At 43.7% G+C, this 15,766-nt stretch overlaps 1 protein-coding gene across 1 annotated transcript in view; it reads left to right on the forward strand.

Moving 5' to 3' along the window:
* Nucleotides 1–6,557: 6,557 nt before the first annotated feature.
* Nucleotides 6,558–15,766, forward strand: part of EIF3B (eukaryotic translation initiation factor 3 subunit B) — a 32,845-nt gene continuing 23,636 nt past the window's right edge. The window contains exon 1 of the mRNA XM_030577652.1: nt 6,558–7,340. Within this exon, the coding sequence (XP_030433512.1) occupies nt 6,881–7,340 (460 nt within the window). The 5' untranslated portion in view covers nt 6,558–6,880. The remainder of the gene's footprint in view (nt 7,341–15,766) is intronic.

Consider the following 15,766-nt stretch of genomic DNA (forward strand, 5'->3'; position numbering starts at 1 on the left):
CGGAGGCCGGAGAGTCCGAGTCCGACTCCGCCTGCCCTGGGTCGGGCTGAGGGGAGGCGTCCGGGGCTGCTGGGCCCTGCGGGTTGAGAAGTGAAGGGGCACGGGGGGGTTCCCAGGCAGGGAGGGGGCCCAGAGAGGGGGGATGGGGACACCCATACCACGGCTTTCTGATGCAACACCATTATGGTGCGTGGTCCTGCCACAACACAACATTGTGATGTTCTGGCAAGAGCACATCACATCCCGACATCACTGTATTCCAGCTAAATGCCATCCTATCACAACGTGACAATGGCCCTGGTTTAACAAAGCACTTAACACACCCACTTACATTTCATGGCTTCAAGATAATTTTGGGACTCATCAACTTTCTTACAGTCAACTTTGTTAAATTCAAAAGTACTAGAACAGGTGGTAACCTCTGTCTGCTGACTGAGGGTCTTGGAGTACTGTAAAAGCAGTTAAATTTTAATATTGATTCATAATAAATAAGACATCATAAAGGTAGAAAAAACATGTAGGTGACCAGTCCAACAACCAGTTACCTGACAGAGAAGGTAGAACCAACATTGTACTGGAAACCAGAAGGGGATACTATACCTCTACCCCAATATAATGCTGTCCTCAGGAGCCAAAAACATCTTACTGTGTTATAGGTGAAACGGCATTATATCAAACTTCTTTGAACTGCCAAAGTGCGAAGCCCTGTCCCCCCCGAGCGCTGCTTTATCACGTTATAGCCGAATTTGTGTTATATCAGGTTGCATTATATTGGGGTAGAGGTGTATAAAGTGGTTGGTCTCCAGAATGGCTACTGGAGATATAAACTTCCTTGCAGATATCACCACACATACTATGAGAAACAAATTAAGCAGACAAATACGTTGGTATCAATAATGAACTGAAAAGTTCAGCCCCTTCAGTGCTGTCCGTACCTGTAATTGATGTCAAAGTGGGATAAATTTCTTATGTCAACAGCCTTGCCCTTTGAGAGACTGCAGGAAAACTTTTGGTTTTTGTTGTTGTTGCAGAGTCTACATTTTTGTTAATGGCATAGAAGTTTTGTTGCTGTCTGATCACACAATCAGAAAGTTCCCCAATGTCCCTAAAATTAAACATTTTCAATAAAAAGTTTTGCTTTCTAGCCACTGAAAACCTATGATGCATGTCAACTTCTATGCAACACCACTGTAAACAACAAACTGAAATAAATAATGTCTTTTCCAAAGGTATTGGGAAAATATTGTATCAATAGTTATATAGTTTTAATTCTAATACAGTAGAGACTGTTTGTATGCTTCATGCATCATAAAGCATACAAACATGAGAAACTTGTCATACAGATGTATTTTCTAAAGGTATATCAGATGAGGATTTCAGACATGCATAACTTCATCTTATTTTACTAATAGCTCTTTCTCAGTCTGGAACTATATGGCTGATTCTAGTATAAATAAATAAGACATATTGCATAATGGTCTTTGTGAAAACACATCCAAGAAAGCAGAGGGAATGTAAAATTTAATGTTTATGAATTCTGAATCTTCTCAGTACAATGCTACCAACCTACAGTACAGTAATACTTCTCACTTTTAATTTACAAACCACTGTACATACATTCACTAATTAATCTTCATTTTACGTCTGCAAGATAGGTAATTAGTATCCCCATTATTACAGAGGGAAACTGAGACACAGAAAGATACTTTACTAAGGGAGACTTGTAGACCTCGATAATCATGAGCATGCTACTCTCCCTTGGATTGTTTTCATGCTGCTTCCCCACCCAAAAGATGTGAGTGACCCAAAAATTCTCCTTATCCTTATCCTTCTTGCCCTAGCCCTTCTTATGCTGTTCTCCCCCAATAAAATAGGAAGCAGAGTAAAACTGACTATTCAATTAAAAGAATACAGCACAGATACTCCATCTTCTTAATAAACCAGTAGAATTATCTTGAAGCTGATAAGCCTTTTTCTGTACAGGGTGATAGGAATTGGTTGAGGATATCTGAGCTAGTAGGCCATTTGTACTTTTCATAGACAGGAAGGGAAGAGGGAGTTGTGAATGTTCAGCACTTCTAAAAATCAAGCCCCATGCTCTTTTCTGTGTAGATATACAGTATAATTTGGAAACAAAATGTATAGCAGAATCATTTAGCCATAAGTCTTGGATTGTATTTATCTTTGTAAACTATTGTTATGCCCAAATACAAATATGACATTCTGCATTTAGAATTGCTTTTGCACACTATAGGTGTAGTCACGCAGAAAAATATTGTGGAAAAACGTAATCCAACTGCAGAAATGGTATCTGAATAGGGTTTAAAAGGTCTTCTTTAGCATAAGCCATTGACCCTTCATTTTTATGATAAACGCAATAAGAGGCAACATGGACTAGTGGATAGGACACTGCTAGGCATTAGTGTAATATAAATAATAATAATTGTTAGAGAGAGGGGAAAAAACGATTTGGGTCATCTGCACCATGGAGATGGCAGGGGCCAATGAGCTCAATGCTACAAACATAGTCGGTATTTACCTACATTTTCCTGTATGCAGAGAGTTTACATGATCAGCCCCAACTGTCAGTACTTAAAACCTTGAGCATTAGAAACTTCCCCACTGTGACATACCAGTGTACAATCCAGACTAATGAGTAGCTGTGTCATCCCTTCTCTCTAACCTGGGGTACCCTTTACAATGCTTTGCTGCTTTAGCCCAGTCTGGACTGCTCATAAACAGCTTCCAGCAGGCAAATTACTCCCGGCTATGTCTCTGTGTGTGCTGTAGCTAGCCAACCATACCTTGGCTCATACCAACCTCAGTTATACTCAGGGTGACCCCAACTCACTCTTAGATTTCCCCCTCCCTCCCCAATAAACGTATGTCCTGTACTACCCAGCCTTCTCCTGGACAATTCAGGTTGTATGTTTGTGTTATTGCTTTAATAGAAATAATATGCACATACTTGACGTTCCAAACAGTTTCCCAAACGCTTCAGTTTAAACACACTGCATTAGATAAAACAAGTTTATTAAGTACAAAGAGATAGGCTTTAAGGGACTACAAGTAATGAGGAATAAGTCAGAAATGGTTAAAAAAAATAAAGATAAAATGCAACTGGTCCTCAACTTAACAAATTATGTTAAATTAAAGGCAAAGTTTTCTCACCACATGTTCTCAACAGTCTTATTAACTAAACTTCTTATCTCAGGACCCTTTCTGCAGTTCACTAGCTGCTTTCTTTATCTGCTCTGGTGCAGTGAATCAATGGACAAATAGAGAGAGGGAGGGCACATTGGAGCATTTGTTCCTTCTTTTTATAGTGTCAGTTCCCCTCTTGGAAAACATCCTGGCTGAGATTCAAGACACAGACAGTCTATGGAGAAGGATGTTCCCTGCTGCTTTTCCTCACCTGTTTGAGGTTTCTTTGTCTACCCTTCCTGCCTGATGATGTTGTTTGCTAGTGAAATGTAAATTAAGCAGATCACAAAATCCTTTGTTTGAGACAGACCTGTTTGCCAGGTTTGGAACATGTTAATAACATTATACAGGGAAATCTTATAACTTCAGATACAATGTTGCCACATGCATTTTATCAGGACACTATGGACCAGCAAATTATGAGTTTTCAGATCATACCTCACAAGGCATTTTATACAAAGATTATTACAACAGTGTGTAGGGTGTGGACACAGGAGTACATTCTGTCACACCCACCCAATCCTGAAACTGCTGATTAAGGATGGAAAGAGAGACAATGAAAAAGAAGTGAAAAACTGCTGGCATATGGGCAGCGTAGTTTCAATAGAAATTAAAAGACATAAAAAAGAAGAGAAGCTGAAAGTTATTGCAAATGAAGGAGGACTTAGAGGCAAAGAGAGGGGGAAAAGGTCACGTGTTTAATCCAAGTGGTAACAAAAGAAAGAATGGTTAGTTTGAAGATAGCTCTGCTCCATCCCCAGCACCTTCACTTAATGTTGCTGCAAACTAAAGTCAAGATCCTGATATGCAAATCAACAATTTAACTGAAAAAAAAATCTATTATTGGATCCCTCATTGCATAAAAATAGCCCATTCTAAATTTCCTTCTTTAAGAGCTTCAGGGCCTAGATCCTCAAAGTTATTATTTACATGCCTAAATACCATTGAGGATTGGGGCCCAGGGGAGAATATGTAACTGCCAAATAAATACTGTAACTCCTCACTTAAAGTCATCCCAGTTAATGTTGTTTCACTGTTACCTTGCTGATCAATTAGGGAACATGCTCATTTAAAGCTGTGCAATGCTCCCTTCTAAGTTCATTTGGCAGCCACCTGCTTTGTCTAGTGCTTGCAGGAAGAGCTGCCCCTTGCAGCTAGTTGATGGGGGCTTGGAATCAGAGTGGATCAGCAACTCCCTCATCAGCTCCCCACTCCCCTAAGTTTCCTGTGCTGCAGCCACCCAGCAGCAATTATAGCTGTTCCTTTCCCCATTGCCATGTACTGCTCCTGCCCTCTGTCTTGGAGCTGCTCCCTGAGACTCCTGCTTGCTTTGGGGGGGGGGCAGGGGAAGGAAGAGGGGGTCTAATATCAGGCTGTCCCCTTCCTCCCTGCACCCCACTTACCCCATCTTCCATAGAGCAGGAGAGGACACACCAAGGCTCAGGACAGAGGGAGCTTGCAGCAGCTAGTCTCAGCAATCTGATCTAATTAACAAGGCAGTGTACTTAAAGGGGAAATGCACATCTCTCTCACTCACTCACACACACACACACACACCCTCTATTCCTGCTGCCTTGTAGTGAGAGAGTTAACCCTTGAGCGCTCAGCCAATTGCTAGTTCATAATTTAGCAGTAAGGGAAATATCCCACCCTCTGACTCCTCCACCTCAACCAAACCTCAACCAGTATTAAATTGCTTGTTTAAAACTTATCTTGTGTGTGTGTATATATATATATATATAAAAATAATGTCTTGTCTGTTGAAAAAAAATTCCCTGGAACCTAACCCCCTCATTTACATTAATTCTTACGAGGAAATTGAATTCGCTTAACATTATTTCGCTTAAAGTCGCATTTTTCAGGAACATAACTACAACATTAAATGAGGAGTTACTGTACACCAAGTCAACTAGATTAGAGAGGAGTTAGAGTGACATCTTGTGACTAGTTTGCAAAATAACAAATCTGGATTTCCTGATTTTTCCCCCTCAAGTTTCTTCTCCTAAATGTCACTTTAAAATTGAGAAGATATCCACAATCAACTCTAAGGCCTATGTTCACATCCTGACTTATATATCCCACTCTGAATACATCATACCGTGTCACAAACATCAAACGGTATTTTACATTTTTTTTCCTTTGGTCTTAGGCCTGAAGAGTTCCTACCAGAATTTACATGTCTTCTTGGCAGGTAATGCACCCATAAATAATAGGTGGGCTTGCTCAGAAAATCATTTGCTGATTGCCTCTGTAGGAAATGTGGGAATTAAAGGGGCAACACACTGAAATTTAAAACCCAATATTGTTACAAATGACACTTAAAGAGCACGGAAAAGAGCTTAGAGAAAAATTGTTTTTCTCTAATTTTCCAGTTTTATGTTCTGACTTTGACTGCACTTTACATAGAATTATATTCAGTGTTTCTCCTGAATTGTCATTTCATCAGACAGCATCCTTGCTGGTGGCAGGGGAGATATTTTTAAAGGGCTGAAAATGTGATTGATTATAAAATCACAAAAATTGGCAGAGCAACTGATGTAGTCACCCGAAATGACTTTTGTAATATTTACAAAATGACTAGATTTCAAGCTGATGATGTCCTTCTAAATAAATAGTTTTGAAGCAGTCACTATCTCTCATTGCATCAGCAAATGGTACCTTTAGCCACTCTTTATCCAGGCACAAGTAACAGAGAAAACAGTTCTGTGTCCCGTTTCTACTGCTTCTGATGAGGCGGTGACTCCCCCATGTCCATCCATCTAAGGCTTCACTGCACATGGGGCCCCATGTGCACAGCACATCATCCCATACTTTATTTAGGCTGTGGCTAGATTGCAGATGATGCACTAACGCTTCATTCTTCTGTATCCCATACCCTAGCCCCTTTCAGGTGCAGCAATGGGATGAGGACTCCCTAGAGGTGAGCAAGTCCGTACCCCTTTTCCCAAGGTCCCTGCCCCAGACAGAAATCCGAGTTTCATCATAACCCTGGTACACCAGGGTCACTTCAAGCTCCTACTTTGCCTCTAGTGTCATGGCGGTCACACATCCCTCTTCCCAGCGCCTGGAAACCTCCCTCGGAAGTGCTCTTCCGACCACGTGAAAGAGAGAGAGAGAGCGAGCTGATGTGGCGGCCCTGGTTGGACCGTACCACCCTGAATGTGACCCCTTCTTACTGGGGGTTCAAAGAATCTTTCTAATTTTACCGCCCCATATTACTCTCCCTTCGATTGGCGTTGGTAGCGTCCACGCCTTGGACAAGTCCACTACACAACATTTGTAGGAGTACCAGGGATATATTATCCCATTATTATACCGTTTTCTCACTTTACCCCCTTGTCTTAAATATGCTGCTGTATCTGATACCCAGGGTGCATTTTATTTTAACCTATACAGAGAGGGATATTTGGTATCTCTCCCTTTCCACCTTCCAAGATGGTTCAGTCAGGCCTCACCTAGGGCTGATGACGAGGGCTGCCATGTTGGACTAAACCAAACGGGTGTATGAAAAAAGGGAGAATTGGTTTTGATGGGAGGTAGGGACTGAAGTCGCGACTGGCGCTGTAGGGAACAGGAGGGAGAAGAGGGCCGGGTGATTATAGAGCGTGTGGCGAGAGGAAGGTGCTGAGTGAAAAATTACACCCCCACACTAGGAGTTGGTGTGTTCTGCTTCGCCATGCCCGCCGGGTCTCGCGCACATGGCCCAGCAGTAGGAGACTCCCCTCCCCCCTGCTTTTCCCCGGAGAGCCTGACGGAGCGCGGCCGGCCCAGCAGCGACCCCCTCCCCATGCAGGAGACGGAGGAGAGCCAGGCGCCCGCGGCGGCCGGAGCCGAGGGGTCCGGGGACGAGCCCGAGCAGCCGGACGGTCCCCCGCAGCGGGAGGAAGCGTCTTCGCCGCCGCCATCATCGCCCGGCTCCCAGGAGGAGCAGCCGGCGCCGCCATCGCCCACTTCGCAGGAGGAGCCGCCCGCGGCCGCGGAGGACGGCGGCGGCGTCAGCCGGGAGGAGCCGCCCGGCCAGCAGACCCCCCAGGAGAAGGTGGAGGCCGGGGACCGGGAGGAGGCCGAGCCCGAGCCCGAGGACGACATCTCCTTCAGCGACCCCGAGGACTTCGTGGATGACATCAGCGAGGAAGGTGCGGAGGCCGGGGCTGCGTGGCTGGGCCGCCGGGGGCCTCGGCCTGGTCAGGCTGGGCCTGGCCTCCAGGCGCCGGGGGTGGGCCTGGGCCTCCCGAGGCAGCCGGAGCCGCGCAGAACTGGACAGGCGGGAAGGGGCGAGCTGCAGAGCCCACGGGTCTGTGGAAGCTTTAGAGACCGGGGCCGTGGGTGCCTGCCCAGGCCTCGGTGCGGGGGCGTAGAGTCCGCAAGCTGGGCCGTGCTGTGCTGGCCGCTGGATTCCCGTCCTCCCTTGTCCCCGGCGCCGCGCGAGGGAGGCGACCGCCCGTGTCCTGCCCCAAGTCTCGCCCGTGGGCGGCCCGACGGGGATCGCTGGGCCCGGCTCGCCGGGCGCTCCCTTTGCTGAGAAGAGCAAGGCTGGGGCACCATTGAAGCGGCTCCATAGGGGCCGCGTATCCTGGTCCTCTTGCTGGTGAGCCGCTGAGGGGGCGGGGGAGGCTCCGTGTCCTCAAGACCCCAGGTTCCCCCCGTGCCCGTTGGTCCGATTGCACTGAGGGGAGGGAGGGAGTACAACTCGAGCTGATGCTATCACAAGCCCCTGTGATCTGCTGCGCAGTGTGTAGTGTTACTTGGCATTCGAACCGGGGGTCCCGGAGCAGGCGTCTCTTACATCCAGCATATGCTAGCCACGCTGTTACTATGTGGTGTTTCTATGACAGCACCATATTCAGAATCCCCTTCAGGATAGGGTCCTCACTTTGTTATGCATACAAATGCACAGTGGGGATAGAGTCTCTATCATGAAGGGTTCACAGTGTTAGCAGATGGCTTCTGTACCTGTGTGAGCAGTAGAGAGCCTCTTCCATATTAGTACAGTGTATTAGTACTGCTGTATTTCGAGTACACTTAAACAAGAAGTATGTTAAAGAAGTGTTTTTATTATCATATAAAACTTATTCAAACCAAACCTTTTAAGTACCTTTCATATTAATGCACCATAAAATACTTGATACACTTAATTGCCTTTTATTCTTAAACCCACTAACATTTGCAAGTATCTGCATATTTGCCAGCCTAGGACAATGAAGTAATTCACTTGATCATTCCCAGATCGCATCCTTTAGTTATTTTGCATTATCTAGCACAAGAATTTTCAGACTAGCCTGTCAAACACCAGTGATTGGTGGAGTGAAAAGTTTTGAGATGGGTGGAGAAGGGTCATTGCATCAGTGAGTGGATAGATAGGGTTGTTCTTATGTGATCTTCAGAATGCAATGGCTGAAGAGCAATTTTTGTAGTACTAGTGAATCCAAGCTGTGTGGCTATGTGGAAAATATAGTTGAATGCTATCCTGTGTAATTATCTAGAGATGCATATAATTTGTTGTGTTGTGGTCAGGGGTGGAGAAACTACTGAAAAACCATGTCTTTACTATAGTGAGACCTTGGTAAACCAGCTGAACCTGCACACAGTGGAATCTTTTAAGCACTGTTGTGCTGTACCTGTATTTACTGTATTGAAACAGAAAGACATTATGAGAGCCTATAGTTACTAAGTGCAGTGACTGATTTGCATATAAATGAAATAAGAAAATCAGTCATTTCCACTAGTAAACTATACATGTATGGTGTGTATATTGCATGGCAGTGAGATGTTATTTTACCGCATTAGAACAGTTAAACTCTAAAACTGTACAAAAATTGCTTTAGATTAACAAACTTATTTATATGTTTTTTGTTTTTTTTCTAAACTTTTGCAGTAGTTGAAGCAGACAGTGAAAACTGCTGGGTTAGATTTTTTGTAATCCCATCTTGGGAGACACCCTTTAGGTATGTCTACACTGCAATTAGACATCTTTGGCTGGTCGTGCAGGATAAGGGGCTGCTTAATTGGGATATAGACATTCCTGCTGGAGCCTGGGTTCTAGGATCCTATGAGGTAGTTAACAGCCCCTTAGCCTAAGCCCTGTGAGCCGAAGTCAACTGCTGTGAGTTTTTAAACTGTGGAGTATACATATGCTGTGCTGAGTTTGGCATGACTATGTTAATTTTTATCTTCTTTCCATTCCAGAACCAGGTAGGCTCTCCCTTCCCACTTCATTATTAAGGGTTAAACTCTTCCTGGTGTTTAGGTAATGTCATATAAGTAACCTGGTTACAGGATTTTAATCTAATTCTTGCTATTGTCCAGCTAACCTGGCACTTCCATCTTTGCTCACTGCTTCTTGAACTGTTCTCCCTTTCTCTTGATGATCTATTTTTGAAGGAAAAAGGAAGTAATATGTCCAACTCAGTCATTGAACTAAGAATAATCTTGTGCTTGTGTAAAGTCATTGGAAAGGCTAGCCTTTTTTCTGTAATATCTTTAGTCCCCATCCTTTCCACTCTGATCCACTGACACGTCACTGATTGTGACTATGCAGGTAAATTAATTCCTTTTACTTAGCAGAGGATTTGGTTCACTGCAATGTCAGGTATCTTGAGGGAGGGGGTACATCAGGGAGCCAGTTATGGCTTCCTAATGTCTGCATGTCCTCCCTAGTTTAGATCAGCTGGTAATGGTCCCCAAGGGAATACCTGCCACTTGAAGATTCCAGGAGCACAGCACTCTCTCCCTGCCCGACATGATTGTCTGCACTGTAGGGTGGAGTACACATACTGGCTGTACTAGCTCTGTGCCCTATGAGCTATTGCTAGCTAGGAGCCTCATGAGGGGAGCAGGCCAAGGAACCTGGTCTGGTAGGTCTTTCCTGCAGTGCAACCCTAATTCAATCGAGGTAAAGCTGTGTTTATGTGTATATAGTACAGCAGGCAGAATCTACCGAAAACAAATTTAAATATGCATTACTCGGTCTGTCTAGATGTCTGGGAACTTGATTATGCAAAAGATTTTGACATTCAGAAATCTTAACTGTGAGATTTCCTTATACAGGCAGTGGTTCTGTCCGATCATAAACATGTGTTGCATTTCTTCTCCGTGGAGTTTCTCCTCTTTGGCCTTTGGTCTGTCACTACTTGTTGGGAAATGCTTCCATTTCTATCTGTTATAGATATGAAAATCTTTTTAATTCTTGCTAAGGCAAGGAAAAATACTGTAAAATAACATATTGATGTTTGATTAAAATTCCTCCTCTCTGGGTAGCTGTCATGTCCCTGCAGAGATTTCAAAATTCCTTCTTTCACTCTGGGGCCTGAAGTGTCTATTGCATATACAAACTAAACTACCAACACCTAAATCCCAGACAAGAGTGATTACACTTCCATGTATTTTGCTGTCTTGGTTACTAGGAGAATGGTATTGCAAACTCTGGATGTGCATCCTGAGAGCCCTGTATGCAGTAGAAAATGAATTTGTTTCTGACAGTAGTCATCTGCATCAGTTTGTCCTGAACTAAGAGGTAATGTGAACTAGGTGAACCTATTTTCAACACCACTGCAGAAAATGTGTTTTGAGAGTCAGTGGAGGGTGATCTTGATTGACTCAATGGCAGTTAAATCAGTTTTAGCAACTGGCCCATCATAGGGGACCTGTTGCTAATCGCCATTGTCAGCAATACAGTAGGCCACTTTCTTAATGTAAATGCTACCTTAAAAGCAAGTAGCAGTCAAACTGGTGGTGATGGTGTTTAGGAGCGCTGGTCATGGATCAAGATCCCACTGTACTATGCATTGCACAAACACAACAAAAAGATGGTCACTGCCCCAGACCTCTATGTGTAGAGGAATTAACTGCTAAACATGCTTCTGTGTCAGCTGTGGGCTATCAGCAGGATAAGACCGCATAAATAAATTTTGATTGATCTTTTCCTAGTAAGTTAAAGGTCCTAAAGACCTACCATGTAGTGACTTGACAAGAGACTTGTGACGTACTGTTTCTCTTCTTGTCAGTGTTCACAATGCTAATATGTTCTGTTACATGCTGTCCCAGAAATTCATTGAGTCACAGGATTAAGCTCTGAGAAATTCGCTATGCCATCGCCCATGGTCATTCTAATTAATGCAATGCACGGTCTACTAAGGACTGTTATCTCTGGGGTGGCACCACAGGCAATGCCAGGTCGGGTCAGTGCGTGCACCCCTTCTCACGTCAGTGGAAATTGGAGAGCGCACGGTGTCCTGGGATGCTTTTGTTCATCCTGGTGACATGGCTGAGAACCATGCAATGCCACTTTTGGATATGGTGAGTGACTGAAGGGAGGTTAGGTCTTTGTGAGATTGTGACATCTTGCACTAAGTCAAACCATTTTTTTTACTCAGGATTCGGTACTGACAGCCCATATAGGATGCCTCTAGCGGCTCCAAGTCTGCCTGTAGCAGGGTCCAGGTTTCTGACATGTATAGTAATATGGGTAGTACGCATATTTGAGAGATCCTGAAATTTGTAAAATATATAATTTTGTCATTTTTAAATAGGTGCCATCAACTTGACTGTAGTTGGTTTCAACAATTATTTAGAAATAGTTTTAATGTAGTTCACCTATGCTGTGATTCCTCCTGGCAATTTATGGTTTTACAGTTGTGTGTATTTTGAATTTTTCCTCTATTTTTAAAATCCCAACACCAAACAGGAGAAACTGACTATGCAGCAGAAACAGTGACATAGACTATGCATACTGCTGTCAAGTGTGCAAAGACAACAAAATGGGAAAGGGGAGGTGGGGTTGCTCTCTAACCTTTCCTCGCTTATACTAGTTGTTACTTGTATAGTAGATAATTTTTTTCCCCCAAAAAAATGAAGGTTACCTATTTTAATGTTGTCTAATCTTCCCAGGTTCCACTGGAGGACCTCTGCAGGGTCTCAGGATTGTTTTGTGACCTCTAACCCCTGAATTGTAGGGGACATATGTGTCTAATCTTTTAACAAATGCACTCTTTATCCAAAATCAATGGTGTATGACTTTTTTTCAAAAAATAACTAGACAAGTTCATGGAGGATAGGTCCATCAGTGGCTGTTAGCCAGCATGGGCAGGGATAAAAAACCATGCTCTGAAGTGTCCCTAGCTTCTCTTTGCCAGAAGATGGGAATGGGCAAGAGGGGATCAATCACTTGACCATTACCTGTTTTGTTCATTCTGAAGCACCTGGCATTGGCCACTGTTGGAAGAAAGGATACTGGGATGGATGGACCACTTGTATGACCCAGTATGGTTGTTCTTATGTTCTTGTTACCACATGACATTTTGATTTAAAAAAACCAAAAACTAGAATGATATAAAATTACCATGGCTCTCATTAAATGGATTAAAAACTGACTGATAGATCTCAAAATGTTTTTATAAAGTGGGAATCCTCAGGTAGTGATCAAGTGAGTGTTGTTTTTTTTCCCAGCGGGGTCCTACAGGGATCAGTTTTTGGCCTTATGCTATTTACAATTTTATAAATGAGGTGGAAGAAAACATAAAATCCTCAGTGATGAAGTGTGCAGAAGACACACAAATTGGGGAGTGGTAAATAGTGCTCTGAATCTGGTGACACATGGATTGCTTGATAAACGGAGTGCAAGCAAATAATGTGCATTTTAATACAGCTAAATGTAAATGGTATACAGCTAGGATCAGAGAATACAGGCCATACGTACAGGATGGGGGACTCTGTCTTGGGAAGAAATGACTGAAAAGGATTTGAGGGCTGTGGGGCATAATCAACTGAACATGAGCTCCCAATGTGACACTATTACTCCTGAGGGAATTCTGTGCCAACAAAATAAAATTTCTGTGCACAATATTTTAAAATTCTACAAATGTTGTCAATACATAAATGTGGAGGCTCCAGCATGGCAGTGGGGGAGCACAGGCCACTGGCTGCATGGAGGTGGGAGATCACCCTGCTGCACCTGACCCTAACGTAGCACAAGGGATGGGCCTGCCCCTCCACTCCAGGTGCGGGCAGGCAGGCTCAGCCCAGCAAGACCCAAATGTCGGGGGGGGGATCCAGGTGTGGGATGAGAGGATTCTGTATGGGGAAATTTGAGTGAAGGCAGTTCAGTAGGGCATCCAGACACACTCATTGAGGGGAGTTCTGGGTGCAGGTGGTTGGGGCTCATTGGGGGCAGGGGTCTAGGCATGGGAGGAGGGGGCTTCACAGGAACGGGCCAGGTGCTGGGGGAGTGGGGATCCAGATGTAGCTGCTTGGGACTCAGTGGGGTGGGAGTCCAGATGCAGGGGGTTCATTGAGGTGGTCCAGGTGCAGGGGTAACTGGGGTTTGATGGGCCTGCTTAACGGGATCCCCAGCAGCTGCTGCCAGGAGAATGCCACATGCTAGGCTCCCACATCCCTTTCTCTTCCACATCTCATCCTCCTTCCCCCATTTCCCCCCACCCCCTTCTTGCCCTGCCCCACTGCAGGCCCTCACTTTTGTACAGATAATAGGATGGCTCCCAGCACACACAAAGGGAGCATGACCGGCACTAGGACACAGGAGGTGGCATCCAGCTGCAGAGCTGAGCTGCACATTCCTTCAGCTGGGCAGCTCTGCACTCACAGAAATGGCGGGAGCAGTGGCACATGACCCCTCATGATTTCCCCCCACCCCATGCTTTGCCTTTATTTGAGGGGCAGTCTCTCCCCCCAAAAAGCTATGTGCATGGGCATCACTAGCCCTTCCCATGACTCTGTGTGGCTTCCCTTTGCTTCCCCAGCATGTTCTGTGGGGAAGTAAAGAAATTCTGCTGAGGGATACGAATTCTGCGCGAACGCAGTGGTGCAGAATTCCCCCAAGACTGCACTGTGGTCAAAAAGTTAATGTGATCCTAGAATGGATCAACAGGAATGTCAAGTAGGACTAGAGAGGTTATTTTATCTCTGTATTTGGCACTGGTGTGACTGCTGCAGGAGTACTGTCTGGTTCAGGTGCCCACAATTCAAGAAGGATGTTGATAAATTGGCGAGGGTCCTGAGAAAAGCCACAAAAATTATTAATGAATAAGAAAATGTGCCTTTTAGTGATAAATAGATTGAGCTTTTTGAGTCTAATTTAACAAAGGGAAGGTTAAGGGGTTAATTGGTTGGTCTATAAGTATCTATATGTGGAACAAATATTTAATAATGGGCTCTTCAATCTAACAGAGAAAGAAAGATATAATATCCAGTGGTGGTAAATTGAAGCTAGACAAATTCAGATTGAAAACATTGTGTACATTTTTGACAGGGAGGGTACTCTACTATTGGAACAATTTACCAAGGGTCATGGTGGATTCTCCATTGCAAGTGAATTTTGAATCCAGATTGGATGTTTTTCAAAAAGATATGCTTTAAGAATTATTTTAGGGTAGTTTTGTGTCCTGTATTGTACAGGAGGGCAGACTAGATGATCACAATGGTCCCTTTTGGCCTTAGAATCTGAGTTGATAGACTTCTTGCATCATAAAGAAGCAAAAAAAAGCCCTTGTGTTTATCAACCGTTCATTATAATAATACGGTGGTGCTAACACAGTTTGCCAAAAACTGTATAGTAACTGTCAGTCCTGTGTAACCTTGGTAATGTTATGCATAAACCTGAACAGTTTGGAACAAACTATAGCAGGCTTAACAGACAACTTGTATATTCACTGAATTAAAAATAACACAAGGCCTAATTTTCTGTTTTCTGATTGGTTGAAATTGAGTAAGCATTTATCAATGCCAGATATTTCCCAACACTGTCCTTTTCTTTGCCAGTTTCAGCCTCTGGGTAAATAATTCAAAAATTCTGATCACATCAGTTACTAGACAACTGGCAAAAACTGGTGGTTAAAGCTCTAAGCACTGCCAACACCTTGTAACATTTTCTGGTATTTAAGTGTTTTCATGGTGCTTATTAAATCTTCCTGATCTCTGAATGCTGTCTACACAGTCTGACTCTCCAGACTGCATCTTTAAATTGCATTTCAAAAGTGAAATGCCACCTCTCTTTCTGTATGAGCTAAATTTTTTAGTTTGCAATGATTCATCTTTTTTAGAAATTACAGGCATAAATTGATTGAATTCAGATAATCATTTGAGTATGTGAAGGAACCAGGATTGTCAGAATTATTTCTGCTCTGCTGTTTTTTTCCAGATCTCCTTTTCCTGCCTCTATTTAGCCTTTTCATCAATAGACTTTGTTCCGCTCAGATAGGTAGCATAACTAGAACCCTTGGTAAAACTGAAAGGTTTTTTAGTCTTATAGTGCAACGAGGTAATGGCATGCACTGTTTATAAATCTTGGGCTTTGCTAGATAAAGCAGATATAAAGTTGGCACGTAATCCTTGTTTCTATACACGTCCGGGTGATGTCATTTTGATTAATGGATCTGATGTCAGTGCATGTCTTAATACTGATGTTGGGGATTAGTTTGGAGTCTGTCAATTTCTCATCTTGGGGGGGCTGTCACTAGATACTCCTAGAATTGGAGATACCCAGAAATCTGACCTGCATTATATGAAATGGAAAAACTACACAAATGCAACGTTGTTGAAGCTCTGTGAC

This window comes from Gopherus evgoodei, chromosome 10 (genome assembly GCF_007399415.2).
Source record: "Gopherus evgoodei ecotype Sinaloan lineage chromosome 10, rGopEvg1_v1.p, whole genome shotgun sequence".
Lineage (NCBI taxonomy): Eukaryota > Metazoa > Chordata > Testudines > Testudinidae > Gopherus > Gopherus evgoodei.